The sequence below is a fragment of the Naegleria gruberi genome, assembly GCF_000004985.1.
Source record: "Naegleria gruberi genomic scaffold NAEGRscaffold_43, whole genome shotgun sequence".
In the NCBI taxonomy this organism is placed as follows: Eukaryota; Heterolobosea; class Eutetramitea; order Acrasida; family Naegleriidae; genus Naegleria; species Naegleria gruberi.
This window is the reverse complement of record NW_003163284.1, coordinates 239,337-262,003: the sequence shown is the minus strand read 5'-3', so window position 1 is coordinate 262,003 and position 22,667 is coordinate 239,337. Positions and strand designations below refer to the sequence as shown.

General features: G+C 35.0%; 9 protein-coding genes across 9 annotated transcripts; 4 read left to right on the top strand and 5 right to left on the bottom strand.

Moving 5' to 3' along the window:
- Positions 1-4,375: 4,375 nt before the first annotated feature.
- On the bottom strand, positions 4,376-5,277 carry NAEGRDRAFT_70977 (uncharacterized protein; the record flags this gene model as incomplete). The annotated part of the gene is made up of 3 exons (XM_002673880.1): positions 4,376-4,889; positions 4,999-5,203; positions 5,274-5,277. The coding sequence occupies 3 exons, from the start codon at positions 5,275-5,277 to the stop codon at positions 4,376-4,378; spliced, it is 723 nt and encodes a 240-aa protein (XP_002673926.1).
- Positions 5,278-6,350: 1,073 nt separating this feature from the next.
- NAEGRDRAFT_80783 (copine-8) lies at positions 6,351-8,022 on the top strand (the record flags this gene model as incomplete). The annotated part of the gene is made up of 1 exon (XM_002673958.1): positions 6,351-8,022. One exon carries the CDS (start codon positions 6,351-6,353, stop codon positions 7,989-7,991), a length of 1,641 nt encoding a protein of 546 aa, XP_002674004.1. The 3' UTR covers positions 7,992-8,022.
- A 201-nt stretch (positions 8,023-8,223) lies between these two features.
- NAEGRDRAFT_51302 (uncharacterized protein) lies at positions 8,224-9,396 on the bottom strand (the record flags this gene model as incomplete). Its single annotated transcript, XM_002673879.1, has 1 exon — positions 8,224-9,396. One exon carries the CDS (start codon positions 9,394-9,396, stop codon positions 8,224-8,226), a length of 1,173 nt encoding a protein of 390 aa, XP_002673925.1.
- Positions 9,397-10,127: 731 nt separating this feature from the next.
- On the top strand, positions 10,128-10,697 carry NAEGRDRAFT_70974 (uncharacterized protein; the record flags this gene model as incomplete). The annotated part of the gene is made up of 1 exon (XM_002673957.1): positions 10,128-10,697. One exon carries the CDS (start codon positions 10,128-10,130, stop codon positions 10,695-10,697), a length of 570 nt encoding a protein of 189 aa, XP_002674003.1.
- Positions 10,698-10,792: 95 nt separating this feature from the next.
- On the top strand, positions 10,793-12,010 carry NAEGRDRAFT_70973 (uncharacterized protein; the record flags this gene model as incomplete). Its single annotated transcript, XM_002673956.1, has 1 exon — positions 10,793-12,010. The coding sequence occupies one exon, from the start codon at positions 10,793-10,795 to the stop codon at positions 12,008-12,010; it is 1,218 nt and encodes a 405-aa protein (XP_002674002.1).
- Positions 12,011-12,057: 47 nt separating this feature from the next.
- On the bottom strand, positions 12,058-13,617 carry NAEGRDRAFT_51300 (uncharacterized protein; the record flags this gene model as incomplete). Its single annotated transcript, XM_002673878.1, has 1 exon — positions 12,058-13,617. The coding sequence occupies one exon, from the start codon at positions 13,615-13,617 to the stop codon at positions 12,058-12,060; it is 1,560 nt and encodes a 519-aa protein (XP_002673924.1).
- A 259-nt stretch (positions 13,618-13,876) lies between these two features.
- On the bottom strand, positions 13,877-14,494 carry NAEGRDRAFT_70971 (uncharacterized protein; the record flags this gene model as incomplete). Its single annotated transcript, XM_002673877.1, has 2 exons — positions 13,877-14,199; positions 14,293-14,494. The coding sequence occupies 2 exons, from the start codon at positions 14,492-14,494 to the stop codon at positions 13,877-13,879; spliced, it is 525 nt and encodes a 174-aa protein (XP_002673923.1).
- A 1,148-nt stretch (positions 14,495-15,642) lies between these two features.
- NAEGRDRAFT_70970 (uncharacterized protein) lies at positions 15,643-17,836 on the top strand (the record flags this gene model as incomplete). The annotated part of the gene is made up of 3 exons (XM_002673955.1): positions 15,643-16,400; positions 16,442-16,747; positions 16,795-17,836. The coding sequence occupies 3 exons, from the start codon at positions 15,643-15,645 to the stop codon at positions 17,834-17,836; spliced, it is 2,106 nt and encodes a 701-aa protein (XP_002674001.1).
- A 188-nt stretch (positions 17,837-18,024) lies between these two features.
- Positions 18,025-21,366, bottom strand: NAEGRDRAFT_58866 (poly(ADP-ribose) synthetase; the record flags this gene model as incomplete). Its single annotated transcript, XM_002673876.1, has 5 exons — positions 18,025-18,424; positions 18,476-18,483; positions 18,576-20,511; positions 20,581-20,994; positions 21,198-21,366. 5 exons carry the CDS (start codon positions 21,364-21,366, stop codon positions 18,042-18,044), a joined length of 2,910 nt encoding a protein of 969 aa, XP_002673922.1. The 3' UTR covers positions 18,025-18,041.
- Positions 21,367-22,667: the final 1,301 nt, after the last annotated feature.

Genomic DNA, 22,667 nt, shown 5'->3' with positions numbered 1-22,667 from the left:
AGAGGAAGCATCTGACTTGTCATCTTCAAGTTTATCATCAATATTGAAGATTTGATCACGAATACCATTAATAATTTCACGGAGATTGTCTCTTTCTCTGATCTTATCAAGAATTGGAGCAACAACCTTGTTGAGTTCCTTCTCCTTTTCCTTGATTTGCTTGGTTGAGAGGTTTGGATTCTTGTTCAAGTGATTGATGATATCATTGCATTTATCAGCAATTTCGCTCTTTTCAACACTGTTCAATTTACCTCCAAGACCGCCTTCACCATAATTGTTAACATCAGAAAGAAGTCCACCAGCTCTCTTATACAAACCACCCTTAGCCTTGGCCTTTTCAACCAATTCCTTGGTCTTATCGTCCAATTTCTTCTTGGCTTGAGCAACTTCTGAGGATGAGCAAGATGGATTCTTTTCCAAGAAACGAAGAGCTTCATTGGTAGCGTCTCTGAGTTGAGTCTTCTCAGATTCACTCATATACTTGTTGAGATCGTCATTTGGATCAACTAATCTGTCTCTGATAGTGTTTGCTTGCTTTTCTAATTGGTCTCTCTTTTCGCATGTCTTGGCAATTGGTTCGACTTGAGAGTTGAATTCGTTAATCTTTTCTTCCAATTGTTTAGCAGAGGCATTTGGATTTTCCTTCAAGAATTTAGACAATTCATCAACCTTTGAGGCCAAATATTGTCTTTCTTCTGGGGTTGCCTTTGAACAGATTGCAGAATCTGGATCATCCAACTTTCTCTTGATATCATTGATCTTTCTTTCCAATTCCTTCTTCTTATTAATACGATCAGTGATTGGAGCAACAGCTTCATCGAACTTCTTTCTTTGTTGATCAAGTTGTTCCTTAGTGGCATCTGGATTCTTAGCCAAAAAGTCATCAATCAATTCCTTCTTTGCCTTCTTGACAGCTTCCTTATCCTTATCACTTGTATGTGGATCAGACAAGACATCATCCAAAACCTTATCACCATAGATTGCAAGTTTAGATCTAGCAGCAGCATTTTCAAGGAGAGGCTTGACAGCATCATTGAAATCTTCTCTTGCCTTCTTGGTATCCTTAATGGATGGTTTACTAGCAAGGACTTTTTCAACATCTTGAGCAGCCTTTTCAATGGCCTTCTTCTCCTTATCAGATAAGAATTTGTTCAATGCTGGATCATCTCTAACCTTATCTCTAACATTGTTAACATGATTTTCGAGTGAGATTTGTTCTCTAACTCTGTCCAAGATTGGAAGAACCTTTTCATTGGTCTTTTCTCTTTGTTGTTCAATTTCCTTGGCAGAAGCTTCTGGATTCTTAGCCAAAAAGTTGGCCAATTCATCAGCAGCATCCTTGAGAGCCTTCTTTTCTTCTGGTTTCAACTTTTCGACATACTTGTCATCATTCAAACGATCTCTCAATCTTTGAACAGTTTCCTTGAGAGCCTTTCTTTGATTGGCATTATCCAAGATTGGTTGAACCTTTTCTTCAGCCTTCTTTCTTCTCTCTTCAACTTGTTGAGGAGTGGCCTTCTTATTGTTTTTTACCCAGTCAGAAAGTTCCTTAGCCTCATTTTCGAGCAACTTTCTTTCCTTTGGTGTGATAAATTCAGCAAGTTCATTATCATTGCTTGCAATGTCACGAATTTGGCTGGCATAGTCCTTGAGTTCTCTTCTCTTTTCAGCCTTTTCAATAAGAGGGGCAAGCTTTTCCTTGATTTCCTTCTTCTTGTTGTCGATTTCTTCAGCAGTGAATTTGACTGGTTCCTTTTCGACCTTCTTCAAGAATTCTTCAGCATCCTTCAATTCCTTTTGAAGAGTTCTCTTGTCAGCATCATCCAACAATTCACCCAAATCATCATTATCATCAATTCTCTTTCTTGTTCTGTTGATGTATTCGTCCAAGTTGTTGTGAGCATCAGCTCTGGAAACGATTGGATCCAACTTTTGTTTGAGTCTTTGTTTTTGCTTGTTCAAGCTTTCAGCATCAGCATTTGGATGGTTTTTAATCCACTTGTCAAAGTCATCCAAAGCAGTTTCAATAGATCTCTTTTCTTCTGGAGTGAGTCTCTTCTTCAAATCATGATCATTGTTCAATCTATCTCTCATGTCAGCAGCATATTGTAAGAGATCCTTCTTGGCCTTGGCCTTCTTAATGATTGGATCAATGCGCCTCTTGACTTCATCCTTCTTGTCCTCAATATCTTGAGCAGAGGCATTTGGATGTTCAAGTAAGAAATCTTCAATTTCCTTGATAGCATCATGGAAAGTACCCTTATCTTCATCACCCAACAAGTCAAAATCAATGTCATCATCTTCATTGGCTGCCTTCTTTCTCAAATCATGAGCATAATTTTCCAAATCATTTCTGGTAGCAGCACGAGCCAAAATTGGCTTAATCTTGGCAAGCAATTCACGTTCCTTTTCTTCAATTTCTTCCTTGGTAGCATCTGGATGGTCACGTAACCATTGTTCCATTTCAGCAACAGCTTGTTCTAATTCCTTTCTTTCTTCAGGAGTCAAATTGTTCAACAATTCAGAGTCATTCAAGAGACGATCTCTGATGCTGGTGGTCATGTCGCCAAGAACCTTTCTGGCCTTAGCTCTTTCAATGATTGGTTTGACATTGGCATCAAGTTCTCTTCTGGCATCATCAATTTGTTCCTTGGTAGCATTTGGATTTTCAGCGAGGAAACGTTTAGCTCTTTCAATTTCACTTTCAATGAATTTGATATCATCAGGAGTGAGTTGATCATAAACACCATTATTATTGAATGGGTCAATGAGATTGGAATATTCATCAATTTGACCTTCCAACTTGTCCTTGGCTTCATCCTTAGTAGCAGAAGGAGTGAATCCATCTTCATAGATTTCATCCCAATCAATGTCTTCATCCTTAACACCCTTTCTCTTGTGTTTGGCATTGAAAGCTTCCTTAAGTTGATTCTTTGTTTGTTCAGCTTCAGCAAGCAAACGGAGTCTTTCCTTTTCAGCTTCCTCTTCAGCCTTCTTTTTCATTTCGGCTTCAAGTTTCTTCTTTCTCTCCTCCTCTTCCTTTTGTCTCTTCTTTTCCTCCTCTTCCTTTCTCTTCTTTTCTTCTTCTTCCTTACGTTTTCTTTCACGTTCTCTTTCTTCACGTTCCTTTCTTCTGGCTTCTCTTTCTTCTGCCTCCTTCTTTTCACGTTCGGCCTCTGCAACCTTTCTTCTGTTCTTAATATCGATACGAGCAGCACCAACAATGATCTTGGCAGGAGTCATGCCAGTTTCTTCACCATATTCAACACCAGCACCAGTAGTGGTTCTTTGTTCACCATTTCTGTTGACTTGAGGTTTCTTCTTATCAGAAGATCCATCCTCATCGTCCAACTTTTCAAAGTCCTTCTTTGGATTGAAGATGTCTTCAACAAATTCCATAACATCGAATTTTTCTTCTGGAACTGGTTCAGATTCTTCTTCTTCACCTTCAACAAGACGATTGGCAGCTTCAATAGCTTCCTTTGAAATCTTTCTGTCCTTCTTTGAACGTGGTTCAACCTTGCCACCTCCAATCAAAGCTAACAATGGCTTTAAACCACCCAAAGATCGAATAACTGCTTTACAAGCCTCGTCGTTACTCAAATTCCACAAACAACCAGCAGAGTTCATTGAGATGGTTTCATTGTGATGGTAGAGAAGCTCAATAAGAACTGAAATACCGTCAAGCTTACGAATGGCTGTTCTATTTTCAATATTGTGAGTCAAGTTCAAAATGGCTGCAGTAACCTTTTCAAGTAAATCGTCATCATACTCCAAAGAAAGTAATTCAATCAAGTCAGCAATAGCTCCACATTCACGAATCTCATCCTTATTCTTATCATTGTAAGCCAAAACGGCAAATCCAATAATACCATATAATACACACTTCTTATGTTGGTCATTTTGAATAGTGGTTGGATCAACCTTGCCTTCAATGATTGTCTTGAGTGGACCAAATCCAGAATTTTCACGGAATTGATCAGCCATATTGTCATTGGTACTGCTAGTTAAAACAGCACCCAAAACTTTTTCCAAAGCTTCCCAATCGGAAGCAGAGTTGAAAGAATCCAAAAGTGGAATCAAAGATGCCATTGTGTCCAAATTGGCCAAAACCTTCTTGTTATCATCATTGTGAGCCAAATTCCAAACGGCAGCCGCAGCATTTTGAGCAATAGTAGAATCAGAATTACTCAATAATTTAATAATCATTTCGAAACATCCGTCCATTTCACGTAAAGTTTCAGCAACCATGTCATTTGAACTTAAAATTGAAAGACACCTGTTTAAACATCATACATTTGACAATATAATGTAGTGCAATAGTAATTATTGTAAAATGTTAAAATTAGAATATTTCTATATAATTATATAAAACTTACATTACACAATTACCAACAGTTTCAGGATCTTCATTAACATCCTCACTTTTTTGCAATAAATTGACCAAACTTTCCAAACAACCTTCACGAGCCAAAGCTTCTCTAGTTTCATCAGCAGTAACACTCAAATTCCAGATACAACCTGAGGTCCTGTTTCTGGTTTCTTCATCACTTGAGTTTAAACATTCAACAATGTGTTTCAAAGCATCTCCAGAAACCAATTGTTTAGTAAATTCTTGATCAAAGCACAATTGAGCAATGGCACCAACAGAGTTTCTTCTAGATTCTTCACTTGGAGCATCAGACAAGCAACGAGCCAAAATACGAGCACCATCAGCTTCTCTAACCATTTCTCTAGTGTCATCGTCAGAGCTCAAATTTAGCAAGGCACCTGTAGCATATTCAACACTGGTTGCATCTTTGAATTGATTTTCAATAAGCTTGAGCATCAATTCAACACCACCATAATCACGAATTTCCTCTCTACATTGATCATCATTTGCCATGTTTCTAGATAGATATAATATAAATAAACAATCATCATTCAATTAATAATTATTATAATTATAATATTAAATAATTATTATGTAAGTAAATTAGTTGGTAATAAAAAACTTACAAGAGAGCACCACAGGCTTGTCTAGGAATACGTGGATCAGAATTATCCTCTAAACATCCAACAAGAGTACCAATTCCTCCCATATTTCTAATTTCCTCTCTAATATCATCATCTGATGCTAAAGAAAATAAAGCACCAATGGCTGCCAAACGATTTTGAACACTACCACCTTTAATCTTGGTCAATGTTCCTTTAATATCACTTGCTAATCAACAGGATGGATTATTTGATTATTGGGTGATTAATGACTGATGTTAGGGTTGTTAATTACTTACACATTCCTAATGTTTTTTTTTTGATGTTTAGAAAAATATTTGGTGATTGATGATTGATATTGGACACGAGATGAAGGTCAAACTGAAGCTGAAATCAACAAGATCTTGATTTATTAATGTAATGGCCATCCACAATCAAACAATATATTTTTTGTTATTAAATAAGGTTAATGATTACCTGTATGATTATCATGCTGTACATTCCGAGATTATTTTTCTATACCTCATTGAAGTGTTTTCAATCACGAAAACATTAATACAGCATTTTTTATTTATATTTTAAACGCCTTAATATTTTGTTCACAAACACTATGCAACAAAGTAGTCGGAATTGAGATTAACAAATTTTACAACTCTTCACTAATTTGTTTTCTCCCTCCTAGTGAATTGTTCATTCTTCATTCCCACCACAAAATATTATTATTTTTATCATTCATATTGAAACAATGAAATGCTCTTCTTCATGTGTTCCATCTTGGTTCCACTTGATAATACTGGAAAATAACCAAAATCAAGCAATTTTTCTTGTCCATTCTAAAAAAAACAAAAAAGCTTAAAGCTTTGTTCTCTCGTCGGTTTACACACAAACTAACTCACCCAAACTAAACTCTTTTGATGCTTTCTTCTGCTCCAACAAACCTCGGTGTTCAAAATACTGTTGCCACCGAAGATATTAGCACAGAAGTTGAGTTATCACTTTCATGTAGTCAATTGCCCAATCTTGATTTAATGTCCAAGACCGATCCACAGGTTTTTATCTACATGAAGGATGGTAACAATTGGTTGGAAATTGGCAAGACAGAAATTATTTGGGATAATTTAAATCCAAAGGTATGTATTCTCTCATCATGTATTCTCATCATGATGATTATTTAATTTAATTAAATTATATCATCAAATAATATAATTAATTGATCACAATAATATCATTTCATCATTATCAATACATATGTATATTGAACGAAATAGTTTGTCCAAAAATTCATTCTCAAATATCGATTCGAGACCAATCAATATTTAAAGTTTGTCATTGTGGATATTGATAATCAACATTCCATCAGAATACAAGATCAGGAAATGGTTGGTGAAATGTATTGCACATTGGCTGAAATTGTCGGATCCAAAGGAGGTCGATTGATGAAGCCAATTCTCCTTCCTCAAAATCCTCACGTAAAGAGAGGATACATTGCTGTCCGTGCTGAGGAAGTCAAGAATGCAAACCAAATGCTCTATTTGAAATGTTCTGCCAAGAATCTTGATTCAAAGAATTACTTTTTTGGTAAATCTGATCCCTTCCTGATTATTTCTAGAGGTGATGTTAGTTCCGAGCAATTTTCACCTGTTTATAAGAGTGAATATTTCACCAAGACTTTGAACTGTAGTTGGAAACCATTTGAATTGACTGTTCAAAGATTGTGTAATGGTGATTATAATAGACCTATTAGATTGGAGGTTTATGATTGGAATAGATCTGGAAACCATGAATTAATTGGTTTCCACCAGACAACATTGGACGAATTAGTAAAGTCAGGTTCTCAAAAGAGTTACATTTTGGTGAATCCTGAATTGAAAAAGAAGAAAAAATCATACATTGGAAGTGGAAATATTACGATTGAAAGTATCAAAGTGGAACAAATGCATACTTTCTTGGAATATATTAGAGGAGGATCAGAAGTTTCGCTCATTTGTGCTATTGATTTTACTGCTTCAAATGGTGACCCAATGCAACCTACTTCTCTCCATTACCGTCAACCAAACTTTATGAATGATTACCAACGTGCCATTGTCACAGTTGGTGATATTTTGAGTTATTATGATACTGATAAGAAGTTTCCGGTTTATTCGTTTGGGGCCAAGATTCCACCTCGTTATGATGTTTCTCATTGCTTTCCAGCCAATTTAAATTGGCAAAATCCTGAAGTGTCAGGTGTTCAAGGAATTCTTGATGCCTATAACTATGCCCTGTCACAATGTCAACTCTATGGTCCTACTAACTTTTCTCAAGTTATCAATACTGCCGCTGGATTTGCCAGAACCTATGCAGAAACTACTTATTATATTCTATTAATCTTGACTGATGGTGAAATTACTGACATGAATCAAACCATTGATGCCGTTGTCAATGCATCCACATTACCACTCTCTATTATCATTGTTGGTGTTGGAAATGCTGACTTTACCAACATGAATATATTGGATGCTGACGAAACACCACTCGTCTCTAGCACTGGAGTAAGAATGTCAAGAGACATTGTTCAATTTGTTCCATTCAACAATTACAAGAATAGTCATCCAAGTGTGTTGGCTCAAGAAGTTTTGAAAGAAATTCCAACTCAATTCCTTTCCTATATGAAAGCTCACAGAATTGAGCCAAAAATTCCAATTCAAGTTGATTCATTCTATGGTGGTGCTTCAATGGCAAAACTGAATGTAGATCAACCAACAAGTTCACTAAGATTCAACAATGGTAATACTGATTTCCATAGTAATAATACCAATGCTTCTTCCTCATCAACAAGTACTAGTCAACCTCAAGTTTATCCTAATGTACCTTCCTATCCTCAACAACCACCACAACAACAACCAAATCAACAACCACAACAACAATATCCACAAAACACTGCTTTATACAATCAACCAAATCAACAACCTCCACCACAATACAACCAATCACAACCTCAATATGATTTGAATGGATTACCACATTACAGAATATGATAAGAATGTAAAATAAATTAGTATTGACTCTACCACTAAATAATTTAAATATCATTATAAAACATTTATAGCATTAAGCGTTTTAAAAAAATTTCACTTATTAATTTTAAGTGATATCAAGGGATTACAAGGTTTCTGAGGACTTTACAACAGTTGCTGTTTATGAGAATTAAGCAAACAAGTACAGGACTTACAATGTTTATTTGGACTGATTGACAATTTTATTGCCAAACTATTTCTTAATTGATAAACCGAATGGCAATAGTGCTAATTTAATCAATGACAAGTGTCTCTTTCCAAAATCAGCTCCAACTCTAGAGGCAAGCATTAACCCACCAAATATCAAATGCAACAAGGCAATCCACCAACCAAATAAACATAACCAAACAATATTGGCAATCCACAATAAAATTCCCTTATTTTCCTTCTCTTGGAAGAGGATTTGTCGTGCTTCCTTGACTGTTGTCACACTATATTTTCTATCTAGGGTTTGAGTGGTCATTGAGGAGGCAATTGACATTCTTCTGTCAAGTGTTGAGCTAGTTGATGGGGTATTCTTAGGATCAGTATTGATTAAACATAGTAAATAAAAGTAGGTTTCTGATTTCGTATAGGGATAGGTAAGAAACTTGGCAATTCTCCATAATTGTAATGCACAAGGCAATGAAAAACAAAATCCAAACAAGATGAAAATGAAACATCCACCCAATGCATATAAAAAACTAAATAAAAATCCACCAGATAATAATCTCCATAATAATTTTCGATTGTCAATTGTCTTCTTATTCTCATGTAAGAGTTTCAACATTTCAGGTGATACCTCAGCATCTTCAAATGTCAAAAATTCATCAGCCATATCTCCTTTCAAAAACTGTAATGCCAAATCACTCCAAACTGATTTATGCTTGTCATCATTCGAACTGTCAACTGTTGGTGTTGAAATTGTTTGATGATCATCCAACATTCTCAATTGACTTTGAAAAGGTCCATTCTTCAAAGGAGGTGATCCCAAATCAACATCATCCAATTCAATCATTTCTCCCATCATTAACTCCTCTTCCTCATTCAAATTATTAAATTTTGGTGTTTTTCTTCTTGTTGCAGAATTTTTCTCATAGTAAAAACTTTGTGGATTTGGTTGAGATGAAGTCGATGGCAATTCTTGTGTTTGATTAATATTGTCATCACTTCCATTTTCAACAGTATGATCATTATCATGAAGGTCTGCTGGTGGTGAATCGGATTTTACGAATTGTCCTATTGGAGTTAATTTATAAGTATTGTTGTTGGTGTTGGTGTTATTGAGATGAATATCTGGTATGCTGGCTAGGTGATTGTCATGTTCAAGGGAGGCAAACGAATCGACATAGTCATCGTCCACTGTGTTGGCATCGAGAGCGGCCATGTTGGAGTGAGTTTTTTGTGTTTTTTTACTTTCGTAATTTTTTATTCGAAAAGCGACGGAAAGTATCTCTGTTTTAGTTACGAAAGATGAAGTGAATGATGGCGGTTACATTTAATTGGATAGGTTTTGGAAAGTTGAAGTTTTTGGTAAACTTGATTTAAATGACCATTCACTTTTTGTAACTATTCGAAACTTTTAATTCTAAACTATTGCATTTACAATAATTTCTATTCGAAATCTTAAAAAGATTTGAAAGCAAACCATCAAGCTGAGAACATTATAAAAAAATGGCGGGAAAATCATTTTAGCCAACCAGAAAAAAAATCGTAAATTACCTCAAACAGCCTCAACAAGAACACTTGGCAAACAACAAACCTACCAACACAATATGAATACTGATGATCATCAAAAAGAAAAATCAATACCGCTCATCAGATCAGGGGAGGATCAACCTGCAAATTTGAATCAACAACAACCTCCTTCTCCGCAATTATTATTATCATCATTGGATAATCAAGAGGAATTATTGGCTAATACTGCAAGTTTATCAGAACCTCCTCAGGTTGGAACAAGGTTTTTCGTTAAAAGAATGAGGGAATTTATTGAGGAGAGAACAAGTGTTTCAAATCCATCATCGCCAAAGAGTCCTTCTGCGAATTCATCATTTAGTTTCGTCTCCAAAATCGCCTACACTTTCATCTCCTTATCGGTTTAATAAGATTGAAAAAGAAATGTCGTCCACTCAGTTAGTTGTTAAAGAAGAAGAATCTGTAAATCTATCTAGTAATCTTTTGGAACCAACTGTTGTCAGTAATTCATTAGAGTCTAATTTGAATCGTTCAATGATGGAAGAAGTCCTAATGGCTCATTCCTATGAAGAAAATAATGTAGTGGACCTGCTCAATAAGAATCAACCAGTTGAGATTGATGAAGAAACAAAATCCATTCTCAATTCAAAACTTCCTCCATTACCTTCTGTTATCAGACGAAAGACATCTAATGTGGCACGTCCTCTTCCAAGAGTTCCAACCACTCCAAGTGAGCAGTCAGAAATCAGTAGGAAAACATCATTTACAAAATCACCTCCTACTCTTCCACAAAAGAAGCATTCTTCTCCTGTTAAGGAACAAAAGATTGAGATGAAGGAAGATAAACTAGAGAGCCTAACAATTTTGGCTATTCCTCCTCCACCATCTAATGCTAGTTCGAGCGTTCCACCAATGATGAATAGTGACTCCATTCCTCCTCCTCCTCCTACTCTTTCAGTAGGCTCAGTTCCACCTCCACCCCGTCAAGCGTGATAGTTGTGAAAAAGACATCAGCACCAATAGCTAAATCAAACAATTCAGAAAAGGCAAAGAAAGAAATCAGACCAGTTGTTAATCTCATGGATGAAATGAGAAATAGGCTTTCTAAAATCAATCCACAGACTAAAGTTGAGGCAAAATCTATTGAAGAAGAAAAGAAGGAAGTGACTCCAATTGTTAACATTGCTCCTGGAGTTATTCCTCCCCCACCAGTCATGCTTTCAATTTCAAACGACATTCTTCACTCAGAATCTCTCTCAACAGGCTCTAATACTCCATCTCCTCCAAATATCTTGATATGTGAAGAGAAGCAAATCCCAATATCAGAAAACCTTAAAGAAGATAAGGAAGAGCCATTACTTGAAGAAATTGAGGAGGATGAGCTTGTGGAAGAAGTGCTATCCCCATCTTCAATTATAATACCTTCAATTATTGAAAATCAATCTCCCTCAACTTTGAGAGCAGATACTACACCTACTAATCAAACGCTTCCAAAATTGCAGTCAACAAATAGGTTGAGTCTTTCCATTACAAATAATAGAAGGTCCATTTGTAATAATGACAACTTCATGGAAGAAACCTTAACAGATTTGAGATTGACTGAAAAGCTAATTGATGATGCAATTCAACAGGTAACCCTGAGTATTACTAAGGAAAATGTAAAGAGCCATCTTGATTGCTTAATGACCGAGAAGGTACCCCTTGCTCTAGACAGAATTCTCTCAAATATAATGAAAGCAAACGATTATTTAACGGTTAGATTTGATGAAATTGGTGAAGTGTTGAATGATATCGGAGAGCAATGCAATATAATTTCAAAGGAGCCACAGATGGAGAAGAGATTCTACATGAACAGCAACAATAAGAATAGAGGATCTAAAATGATGGAACCAGAAGTTCCTTTCAGAAAAAAGTCAACCATTAACCTTCAATCGACTGATTTCAGCTCTGAAGAACATAGACAGATATTTTCCAGAGTAGCTCAGATGGATCTTTCCTTCCCGTCATACTATCAAGTATTGAAAAATGTGGGTACTCCTCTCGAATTTGATGAAACAGAACTCTACACAATCAGTAACAGTGATGCAGTCTCTACCAATCACGATTCAGCTCTCTACTCTCCAAACTACCATTCCCAACAACAGAAAAGAAAGTCTAGCAATTCTACCCCTTACATGAATAGTGGTTCACTGACAGCACGATCAAGTAGATCTTTGTCTTCTGAGTCGTCTAAGAATTCATATACATCATTTAACACACCTTCAGAGAGTCCTGTAACCGTAGGTCTATACAATACCCAACAATAAATTTTTTGGAATGTAATCTAATATATCTAATGAATAAGAGTAAACCTTTATTCAAGGTAAGGACAACCACAAGTTACACTCTTGAAGTCAGAAGAAGGCATAGGCATGCATCCACCACAAATAGTTAATGAACCAGTACTCAATTTGAAATATTTAGATTTGGTATCAAATTTAACAGTGGTACAACTATCACTAACAGTAGAGGATGGTGTTTGTCCAACCTTCCAGCTATCTGCCTCATTGTCTGGGAAGATACAATTGGATCTATTGGATTTGTCGCACTTTCCACGAATAAAATCAAAATAGAAAGAAGATCCATCAGAACTTCTATGTACTGTAGGTTTCAATACATCTGCCTTAATCAAGTTACATTTCTCTGGATAGCCACCAATTGGAACACAGAAATAATAGTCGAGTGTTATCATTTCTTCTGTGAAATAACCAACTGATCCTGCTTGTACATAGATTGAATTGCCATTTGCAAATTTTTGAATTTGGCCATTACTGAGATCAGTCTTGAAAGCATAGAATTGTAGTGCTCTCAATTTGTCTTCATTTCTTTTTGCTTCAACTTCAGCTACACGTGCTTTAACATCTCTTATTTTGGCAGCTGCATAGTCAGTGTAAACCTTTTTCATATTTTCTTGTTTGATGCCAGCTGGGAATGCTCTCCAAATTGGAATAATTTCCATCTTTACAGGTACAGGATTTTTAGCAAAGGTTTGAGTTCTTTGATTAATATTACTTAATTGTGGGTTACCACCAATAATATCCAATGAACCAACTCTCTGATATCTCAAATATCCATTTGGCAACTTTTTAGTGTCAGTATCACCATTTATACTCATTTGCAATTGAATATCTAAATATTGTTCCATGCTTGGATCGTTATAACATGATCTTACAGTTGTGGTCATGTCTACAATACCGCCATATGTAATCTTTGTGGCAATTGAATCACCAAATGAGTTAATGACCATCATGTACAAATCTTGATCCATATTTTCAGGTAAGAGATCAATAATTCTCTTGAAATCATCAGTTGGTTCAATGTTAGAAATTTCAACTCTATGAGTATAAAATTGTTTTTGAATATTGTAACCTTTCAAGTTTCCTTGGAAGAACTTTTTAAAAATCATATCTGTAGCTGTTTGGCCATAACTATATAATCCAGTATTTGTAATCTCAGCTCCATCACCTGGATGCAAGAGGTTGAAATAATCAGTGGCACTATTAATCGAACGGGTCAATGTTTGACTTCCACTAACGGTGGTAGCTTGTGTAGATTTGAGAATAGGCAGATTAATGCTATTATCTGCTCTAGAGTAACCAACACCAGCAATAATTGGTAAATTATCAACTGTTAATCTTTCACCAGAAGCAGATCGGATGATTGAAGTCTTAAAATTCATATCTTGCGCTTTTCCAGGACAATCCAAACCAGACATGGACAACACACATATATTTCCCATCTTGTTAATTTGCTCTTGTATTTGAAGTTTAACATTAGGGAGTGCTCTCAATTTTAATGATGATGAATTTGCCTTATTGATGAGCATGCCAAGTATTAAGGCAAATATCAACACAAACAAGTTGAGAGTGTTCATCGTGTGAGTTAATTTTTTGATGATGAAAAGCTTGGTTTGGCCACCAGATTTCAGAGAACGTTATCTAGAGGTGAACGGCAATGAAAGGACCTTAATAACTATTACCAAAAGCGTCCATCTAGAAAAGGTCAACTAATTACAGGACAAGAATGGTTCTTCTCATTCCTCTTTAATGAATTTACAAGTGTTCCATCACCATATACTGATTTTCATCAGGCAAGATTCACATGAATCTGTAGATTATTGTCAAAAATCATCATTATTTCTTATTCAAATGTTCCTCTTCTTCCTTACTCAAGGTATAGTAGAAATTTTCAGTAATTCCCTCCTTTTCGAACCATTCACTAAACTTTTCAAATATTTCCTGATGATCAAAAGCTAATGGATGAGCCTTTGAAATCAATTCATTCATCTTGAAAAAGCCCACATTTTGAGCGTCGTCATCAGCCTGCAGGGAGAATAAGGCATTAGGACCATCTAATTTAATAGCATAAACTATAGAGACGGTATGTCTTCTTGGGTCACGATTTGGTTTTCCTGCTACGCAAATTAATTTAATTTGTGTTCCTTTCAAGTGTGTTTCTAATCATCATTAAATATAATTATTTAATAATTAAATAATTAAATAATTAATTAATTATCATGATTAAAAGGAGAATTTCTAGAATAACAAACCTTCATCAAGTTCTCTAATAACAGCAACTTCCGGATCTTCCATATAATCAACAAAGCCACCAGGAAATGCCAAAGATCCTTTGTGAGGATCTCTTCCTCTGGTAATTAAACAAACTTGAAACCCTTCATTTGTTTTGATCGGAACGATCGCATCAACTGTGAGTGATGGATTTCTGTACTTGCTTTCTGTTGTTGAAGACATTTTTTATTAATTAATTTTACAACTATTTAAAACTTTAAATTTTGTACACTTTATTGAAATTACAATAATACAGAGAAAAGAGTCATAATAGCAGTAACCATGAATATACAAAAGAGTTGTGGAGATGATGAGACAGCCTTCTTAATACCAGTAGATCCTGAAGTCTTTGGATTGACTGGTGTTGAAGAAGATTTTACAGGGGATGGAATAATTCTCTTCACTTGAATTGTTGCTGTTTGAATTGATAATTCCTGTTAGGATTGAATGGAATATTTGAATGAACCACTCAAAGTATTCGAAAAGGTGAAAGTCAATGTTTTTCTATCGATTGAGGTATCAATCTTTCCACCAACTCCAGAATAACAACCCAAATTCCATCCACAATAAAATTCTTAGCAAAATAGCACCAAACTGTTGTCGACCACTTTTAAAGTAACAAATTATTATAAACAATTATAAAAACCTACTGGAACAGTTCTTCTATCTTGATCAATGCTGGTGGTTCGATCCAATCAACTTGATTGGTGATTCGTAAACATTAGACCAATGCAACAACGATGAATATCCATCACCAAACAATAAAATACCATCGAGTGTGATAATCTTATAGAGACCTTGTTTTGAGTTGTGAAGTGCTGTTTTCCATCAATTTAGGTAGGTTCAATAATAATTCTCAATTAGATCAGAAACCCAGAATTGAAAGTGTTGAAAGCCATCTATTGTGCTTGTCAGTAGAGTATTAAATTTCAACTATTCAATATCCGATTCCTCTAATTAGAATCCAAAAGTTCATTCCTCTTCCTTTTCGCTTTGTTTTATCGTTGAAAAAACTTCATCAACAATTTTAAAAAAAAATCAAAACAGCGAATTTCATTTGCCGCTTCTTTTTTTCGTAATTGTAGATTTTCATCATCCACTTCACCGATTTACATTGATTCAAATCATCATCATCAGAGACTCTTTTTCTTCGACTACTTTTAAAACAATAATTGAAAAGAAGATAAGGAAGAGGAAATAGCTCTCTGATCGTCGGAAAAAGTTCATCATCCTTTTTGATATTGGTTCAATACAACAACATCATCAACATAATACATTAAATAATAATAATAATAGAAATAATAATTTCGAGAGAATAGAGCAACAACACAATGGATCCATACAATCAGTATCCACCACAACAACCAGGTGGTTATCAACCACAAGATCCAAATGTAATGTACAATATCAGCTACATGCCAGGGACACAACAACAAAATATCTATGTTCCCAATACAACATCATATAATACCAATGTTTATTATCCTTCGAATGATCCTCCACTCACAAACAATGCCCAAGTTCCAAGTTATCTTCCAAATTATAATGTACAACCTTCTCATCATCACCATTCACAAGAGTATGAATTACAACAAAATACTAATAATAATGATAATACAACAGTACCACCACCAATAACAGAAGATGTAACTCGACAACAACACCCTACCCATGAATATCCTCCAGGATATATCGAATCAGGTCCTAAAGCCCCTTCGGAAGGAGCTAACCGTCAATCTAGTCAAATGAGTGTGAATGATATTGCACTCACCTCAAAAACAACCTTTACAAAGAAGAATGATGAGGATATGACTGATATTTATGGTACTCAATTCATTTGCAATGCCAAGCATGATAATCAGGAAAGTTTATGGGAATCTGGCTTTTTTGGCTTGAATGTCTTTGCACAAGGTAAAAAGAAAAGGTTACAGGAAATATCAGAAATGAATCGTGTTGAAAGTACTGACCAACTTGGAAAAAATCAAGCCAAAGAACATGTACAACATCACAAAAAGTATACAGTTATGAGAACTGCAAAAGGTCAACCTTACTTGTTAAAGACAGGTTTAGGATTGGATGAAATCAAAGAGTATGTAATAATTTCAAATAAGAGTGATCTAACCTTAATAGAGTTCAAAACGAATTTAGTTCAATTCGTTTGAGATTTTGTTGTAAATGGAAGGAAATTGAAGACCACTTTGGTTTGGGTGTAAGACTGTACTTTGACTTTGGTCGTTTAATTATCATTTTGAATGCCCTACTGCTATTTTTCCAATTAATCAACTTTATTCCTCATCTTGTTATTGACTCTATTTATATTGAGACTTTTTCAAACTTTTTCAAGGGAGAATTCTCTAACTATGGTGGTCTTATTGATATCTTATATGGTAGCAGTTATTCTCCACAACTTTATTGGTTGTGGGTTGCGACAAACATGTATGTATTTTCTAATGTAATAGTTGTTAATATGAACTCTATTATAGATTATGTATTGTTGCCACACTAGGTTTTGGACCATTGTATTGGTTCATTGTCAGAAGAAGTTTCCAAAAACGTGACGTATACGATATGGAAGAACATGATCTTGCCGAAGCATTCGATCGTGATGCAGATATTATTAAGGAAAATTTATCTACAACCAGATGGCACAGATTGGGAAGATATTTTGTCAGTTATTCCCTCTTCATTCTCTTCATGTTAATTTCCTGTGCCATTACAGTTGGTTTTACAATTCTTCAAAATTTCACAACCATCTATGAAGCTGCTGATGCAGTATTTTCTCAAAATACCCTTTATTTGACTTTGATTTCTATTGCCATTTCAGTTGTGATTGGTTTGGTCAATTTTTTGTGGAAGAAGATTTGTATCAGTTTGACCAACTTTGAAAAGCATCACACATGGTCAGGATATCGTTCTCACAATACTTTCAAGTACTTATTTTTCAAACTTTTCAACGTCTTCTTTATGGGTTTTACTAAGGGTTTATTCAACGTTCCATGTGTTATTCGTACATTGGGTAATCAGTATTTAATCCAAATGTTGTTGGACTTTTTAGTTTTCAATGCTATTGAATTGGTAGTTCCATATGTTTCATACTTTATTTCAAAGAGAAGAAACAAAGGCAGTGACGAAGGTGTTAGACCTGACTTTGACGTCTCTGAAGAATATTTGGAAGTCATTTATAGACAATACCTTATTTACAGTGGTATGGCTAGCTTCCCAATGATTACATTGATTGCCTTGGTTGCTTCAATTCTTGAATTATATTTGGACAAGTGGAGATTAGTTAAATTATGTAAGAAACCACCAATGACCAATGGTAGTGTCAAGACAGTAGTCAGTTTCTTCCTTACTTGTTCTGCTGTTCTTCCAATATTGAATTGGGGAGGAGGTAATGTCTATCCAATGGTTGGAGTTTATTGGTGTAATACTCCTAACAATTTAGAATGTGAACCATGCAGAGTTTTGAATGGAGCTGAATACTATATTGATAACTTTGTCAATATGATGTATGGATACAGTTAAATAAATATCCAATTAAGCACAATTTTTTCAACACTACAATATTTTTCTGGCCAATTTCTTATTAAACGACTTGAGGCGCTGTGCTTATTTTCCAGCCAAAATTTTTGTAATGATGAGCCGTACTGTTGTTGTCGTTTAGTGGGATGAAATATTGGTGAATGTTTAAGGATCAATAGTGAAAGTCTTGTATGAATAAATTAATAATTTAATAACGTCTGTCATAATTGAATTTAACTTTGAGCAAGTAACGAATCTGGACTTGATCAACATCATAGACAATAAATTCATTGTACAACAATGAGGTATGTCTATTGTACAACAATGAGGCAGATGGTGTACCAAGTGGCACCATAACCTTACCATCAAGGATATATTGACACATGGTATTATTTGGTTCAGTTCTACCATGACCAAAACAACAGTGATAACCCCGCGGCAACTTTTCAATATAGTCAGCTTGTAAACGTTCATATAAATTACCACAAGCAACATCACACAAAAGTAAAATACCAGTACTTTGATCTGGACTAGTACGACAATAATTGGCAGACTTGGAAGACATGTCAGCAAAGTAAATACCCTTACCAACTGTTAACAATTTAGTTTTAAACAAATGAGTGAAATAATTAAACTACTTACACATATAACTATAAAATTGAAATAATAAAAATGTTACATAGTTACAACAAATATGGATAGAAAAATTGTTAAAAAAGAATATTGAACGAAGTTGACTTACCCTGTAACTGGAGCTTCTGGAGGAGCAATTCTCAAACCTTGAGAAAGGATACCACAAAAGTTTGAAACTCTACTTCCGTGCCACAATAATCTACGATTGTGTAAATCCTCATACTTCTTAAATCTTTCACCTTCTCCTTCACGGTCAACTTCAAAGGCATCCAATAATTCAAGTGAGAATTCACGATGGGTAGAGGCGTGAGTATTTTGCAAATAAGTGTCAACCATCTTGAACATGTCACTATCCTTGCCGAGTGGTTCGAGGTGAGTCTTTAACTTCTTATAGTATCCATCTAATGGATCTTCTTCACTTTCGTCATCCTTCTTCAAGAGTGAGGTGGCAATTTCCATTTCTTGTAAAGCTTCAATCATCTTAACCTTTGCACTCAAAGCATCTTCATCATCAATGATTTCTGGATTTGAAGTTGGAATGATGGTATAGAACTTGTTGGAGAGGGTGAGGAATTGTTGTTTGAATTGTTGATGAATTGAAGTTTTAGGTTTCTTAGGTTTTTCAACAACAGCAGCAGGTGCACTTGAAGCGACATCAGCTGATGATGAAGGAGTTGCAGAAGGAGTAGCACTTGAACTATCAACTGGAGCAGAAGTGGCATCAACTGATGATGAAGGAGTGGCAGTTGTGGTTGTATCAACTGAAGATGTTGCTGGTGGATCATCTTCCATAAATACACCTGCTTCCTTCTCCTTTTCACGAACACTCTTAATGAGATTTTGAATTTCTGTTAACACTTCATAACCCTTTGAAATGTGTGACTTTTTCAATTTACCAAGAGGTAACTTTTCAGTATCAATTTCAATTTCTTTCAATGTTTGCTTCATTGTTTGAACGTCAAAGATTAATTTGACCAAGTTGGCAATTTCTGGATGCAATTTACCCTTATAATCCTTCTTCATTTCTGATTGTAACTTATCCAAATCAGTTTCATCTGAACCATAGTCAACATCAATTGGTAAGAATTTACCAGGTCTCTTTTGGAAATTGTGTCTATCATACCAATAATTACCAGTCTTGTCATAATAAGTATTTTCAAATTCTGATTTGGCAGATGATAAATCAGATCCATATTCAGTGAGTTTGTTTGAACCAATATTTGTATTCAATCTACCCCATTTTCTAAATACATAATAATTCTTTCTAGTATCATGTTCCAAAAGTTGAACAACATAGTAAGAATTAGCACCAGTAGATAAATCTGTCAAGTTCAAATGTACAGAGTAAATATCATCACCCTTTTCATAGACATGTAAAACATCAGCATCTTCACAATCTTCATCAACTGCAGCTCTTCCTTTAATGGTTACCTTCTTCTTCTTTGGAACTGCTTGTCCTTCACCTTCTTCTTCTTCAGTTTCTTCCTTTTTTCTCTTTTTATCTTGAGGATTGTAATGTACATATTCCTTTGTTTCATCTTCTGTCAATTTTCTTTCCTTCTCAACAGACATGTGAATCCAATCTTCATCAACAATTAAAACGCCTTGTTTCTTGGCTTTTTTAACTTTGGTTGTTTCCTTATCATATTCACTTTCTGAGCAAACCAAGTGAGTACAACCACTTGAAACATCTTTCAAGAATGTAGCACCATTTTCTTCAATAATTTCTTGCAATTCACTTTGTTTCATACTCAATTTACCAGAGCAAGCAATCTTGAAATTACCAAGTGGTAATTTTTCCTTTTCTGGATCAATTTCTTCCTTTTCCTCTTCTTCCTCTTTCTTTTCTTCACTTGAAGAGGCAACAGGTGCACGAACAGTTGTATCCAAAGCAAAGTTACATTTTTTGTGTTTTTTAAATTCAAAATCTTCAAATTGTTTAGATTCGGCAATATCATCTGGAATAATCCAGTCTTTTGCCTTTTCATATGCATCATCAACAGATAATGTGTAGTCACACTTTGCCCAAGGTAATTTACCATGACCTGAAGATAACATGTATTAGAATTTGATATTTTAACACCACATTTTGAAAATGGTGAAAAACTACTTACATTTAAATACACCACCTGCGAAGGTCATATATCCATCTTCACATTCATCATTTGGACAAGCAGGCAAGTTACCAAACAATAATCCAAGAGCACATCTATCAATTAATAAATCTTCACCTCCCTTTTCAATTTGATCATTCTCTGAGAGCATTGATCTCAGTAATGGTAAAGACTTTAACTTCTTAAGTTTGTCTTTAATTTCCCAAATCTTTTTGTTTTCCTCTTCAAATTCCTTCTTCTTTTGCTTTTGTTCTTCGGAGAGATTATCATCACTAGCACCATTAGCATCATCACTTGATTGTCCCATCAATTTCTTGATACGTTCTTGATCTTCGAGACGAATCTTGGACAAACCATGAACCTTCTTGCATTTTGTTTGGAATTCTTTAACAAGTTTCTTATCCTTTGCCCAATCTGTATCGGTGATTGTTTCGTCCACATTCATCATCATCAAATGATTTAATTTTCCACACAAGATAAAAGATAATACAACATAGGTATTCACACAAATATCATCATACATAAAAGCAATAAAGAGTGATCCAAACAAGATATTGTACGATCAAAAAAGCAACAATTATAACATGTTGATGATCATCACCAAGTTAAAAACCTACCTTCGAAATTGTACCATATCGGATAGGTACCATCAAAAGATTGCGACTGTACAATTTTACCAATACGAAGCGCGTCCTTCTTGATGGTTTTGTTGGTTAATTTACATGTTGATCGGTTCGACTTGGAATACTCGACGCTATAGTCTCCAACAACAGGCTTTTCAGACATCTTTGCGATTTTTTTTACTTGAATTTTACGAGAGAAAGTAGATAACTGGAAATTCAAGCAAGGAGAGGAAAACAAGATGATTTTACAATTTTCAAAATAAGCAGAAAGTTGTAGTTACTTCAAATTGCCTAATTAATTGTTATTGATATTTTGAAATAGCTTTAATAGAGTGCGATCCACCACGCATTATCAAGAGTCAATGGATTGAGGCAAGTGACTGTTGGTTGGCGCCAATTTTTAATATTCAAATTTAAAAAAATGAGTAAATGCATTCAACAATCTAGGCTTGGTTCTTACTCTCCATCATCAACATGTTCATCATCGTTGTCTATTATTGGTGTTGGTAATAGAGAGAGCCTTAATTCATCAATAGCTTCTTGTACATCCTCAGTATCTTCTAGATGGGAGGAGATGAATATGATTTCCAAAGAGTTACACTCCTTTGCTGTTAAAAATCTTAGTGTATCGGATGACAGTAGCCTGAGTCCTTTGAGTGTTAAGCAATCTACACAGCCGAAATGTGGAACTCTTCCAAGCAAGTCGACAACACATCTGAGTGACTTGGATTCAACTCTCGATCTTTTAAAGAATTATATAGACAAGTACAAATGCAAACCAACGAGGCAATTATCAGATTCTTCGTTCGAAGACTCTGTTAATAGTAACAATTCAAGGAGTCAACAAACTAAATATTTGGATACATCAATCTCCTCGATTGCACCTGTTGCTGATGAAAATCAAAGAACTATTGATGATCTTCTCTCATTGTGTTCTGAATCTACCATGACCACAAACTCGGATGAATTGTACGGAAAGCTTGAGCACTATTCTGACAAGTACTTGTTTAATAATTATGGATCACCTACGAGAAGAAGAAATAATTTGGATATTTCTTTCACCTCATTAGAAAGTAATAAGGAAAACATCAAGCCAAAAGTTAAAAAATCAAAAAAAACATCCAACAAAAAGACTACCATCCCACCTTCAAGTACTAAGAAACCAAGACCTCAATCAGTTAAGGTATCAACATTAAAATCTTCTACCAAGTCGATCTCATCATCTACTACAGTGGAGGAGAAGAAATCATTAAAAAAGACAATCACGCCAAAGCGTGCTACAACTCCCACTCCAAAACTAATCTCAAAAACAGTAGAAACTAAAAAATCAACTCCACTGGCAACTCCTAAACCAAAAAGAAGCTCTTCCACTTCAAAACTTCCTTCCTCATCCAATACTACTACTAGCTCAATGAAACACAAAATTGTCCTACCAAAAGCACTAGAAATTGTTGAAGTTCCTTG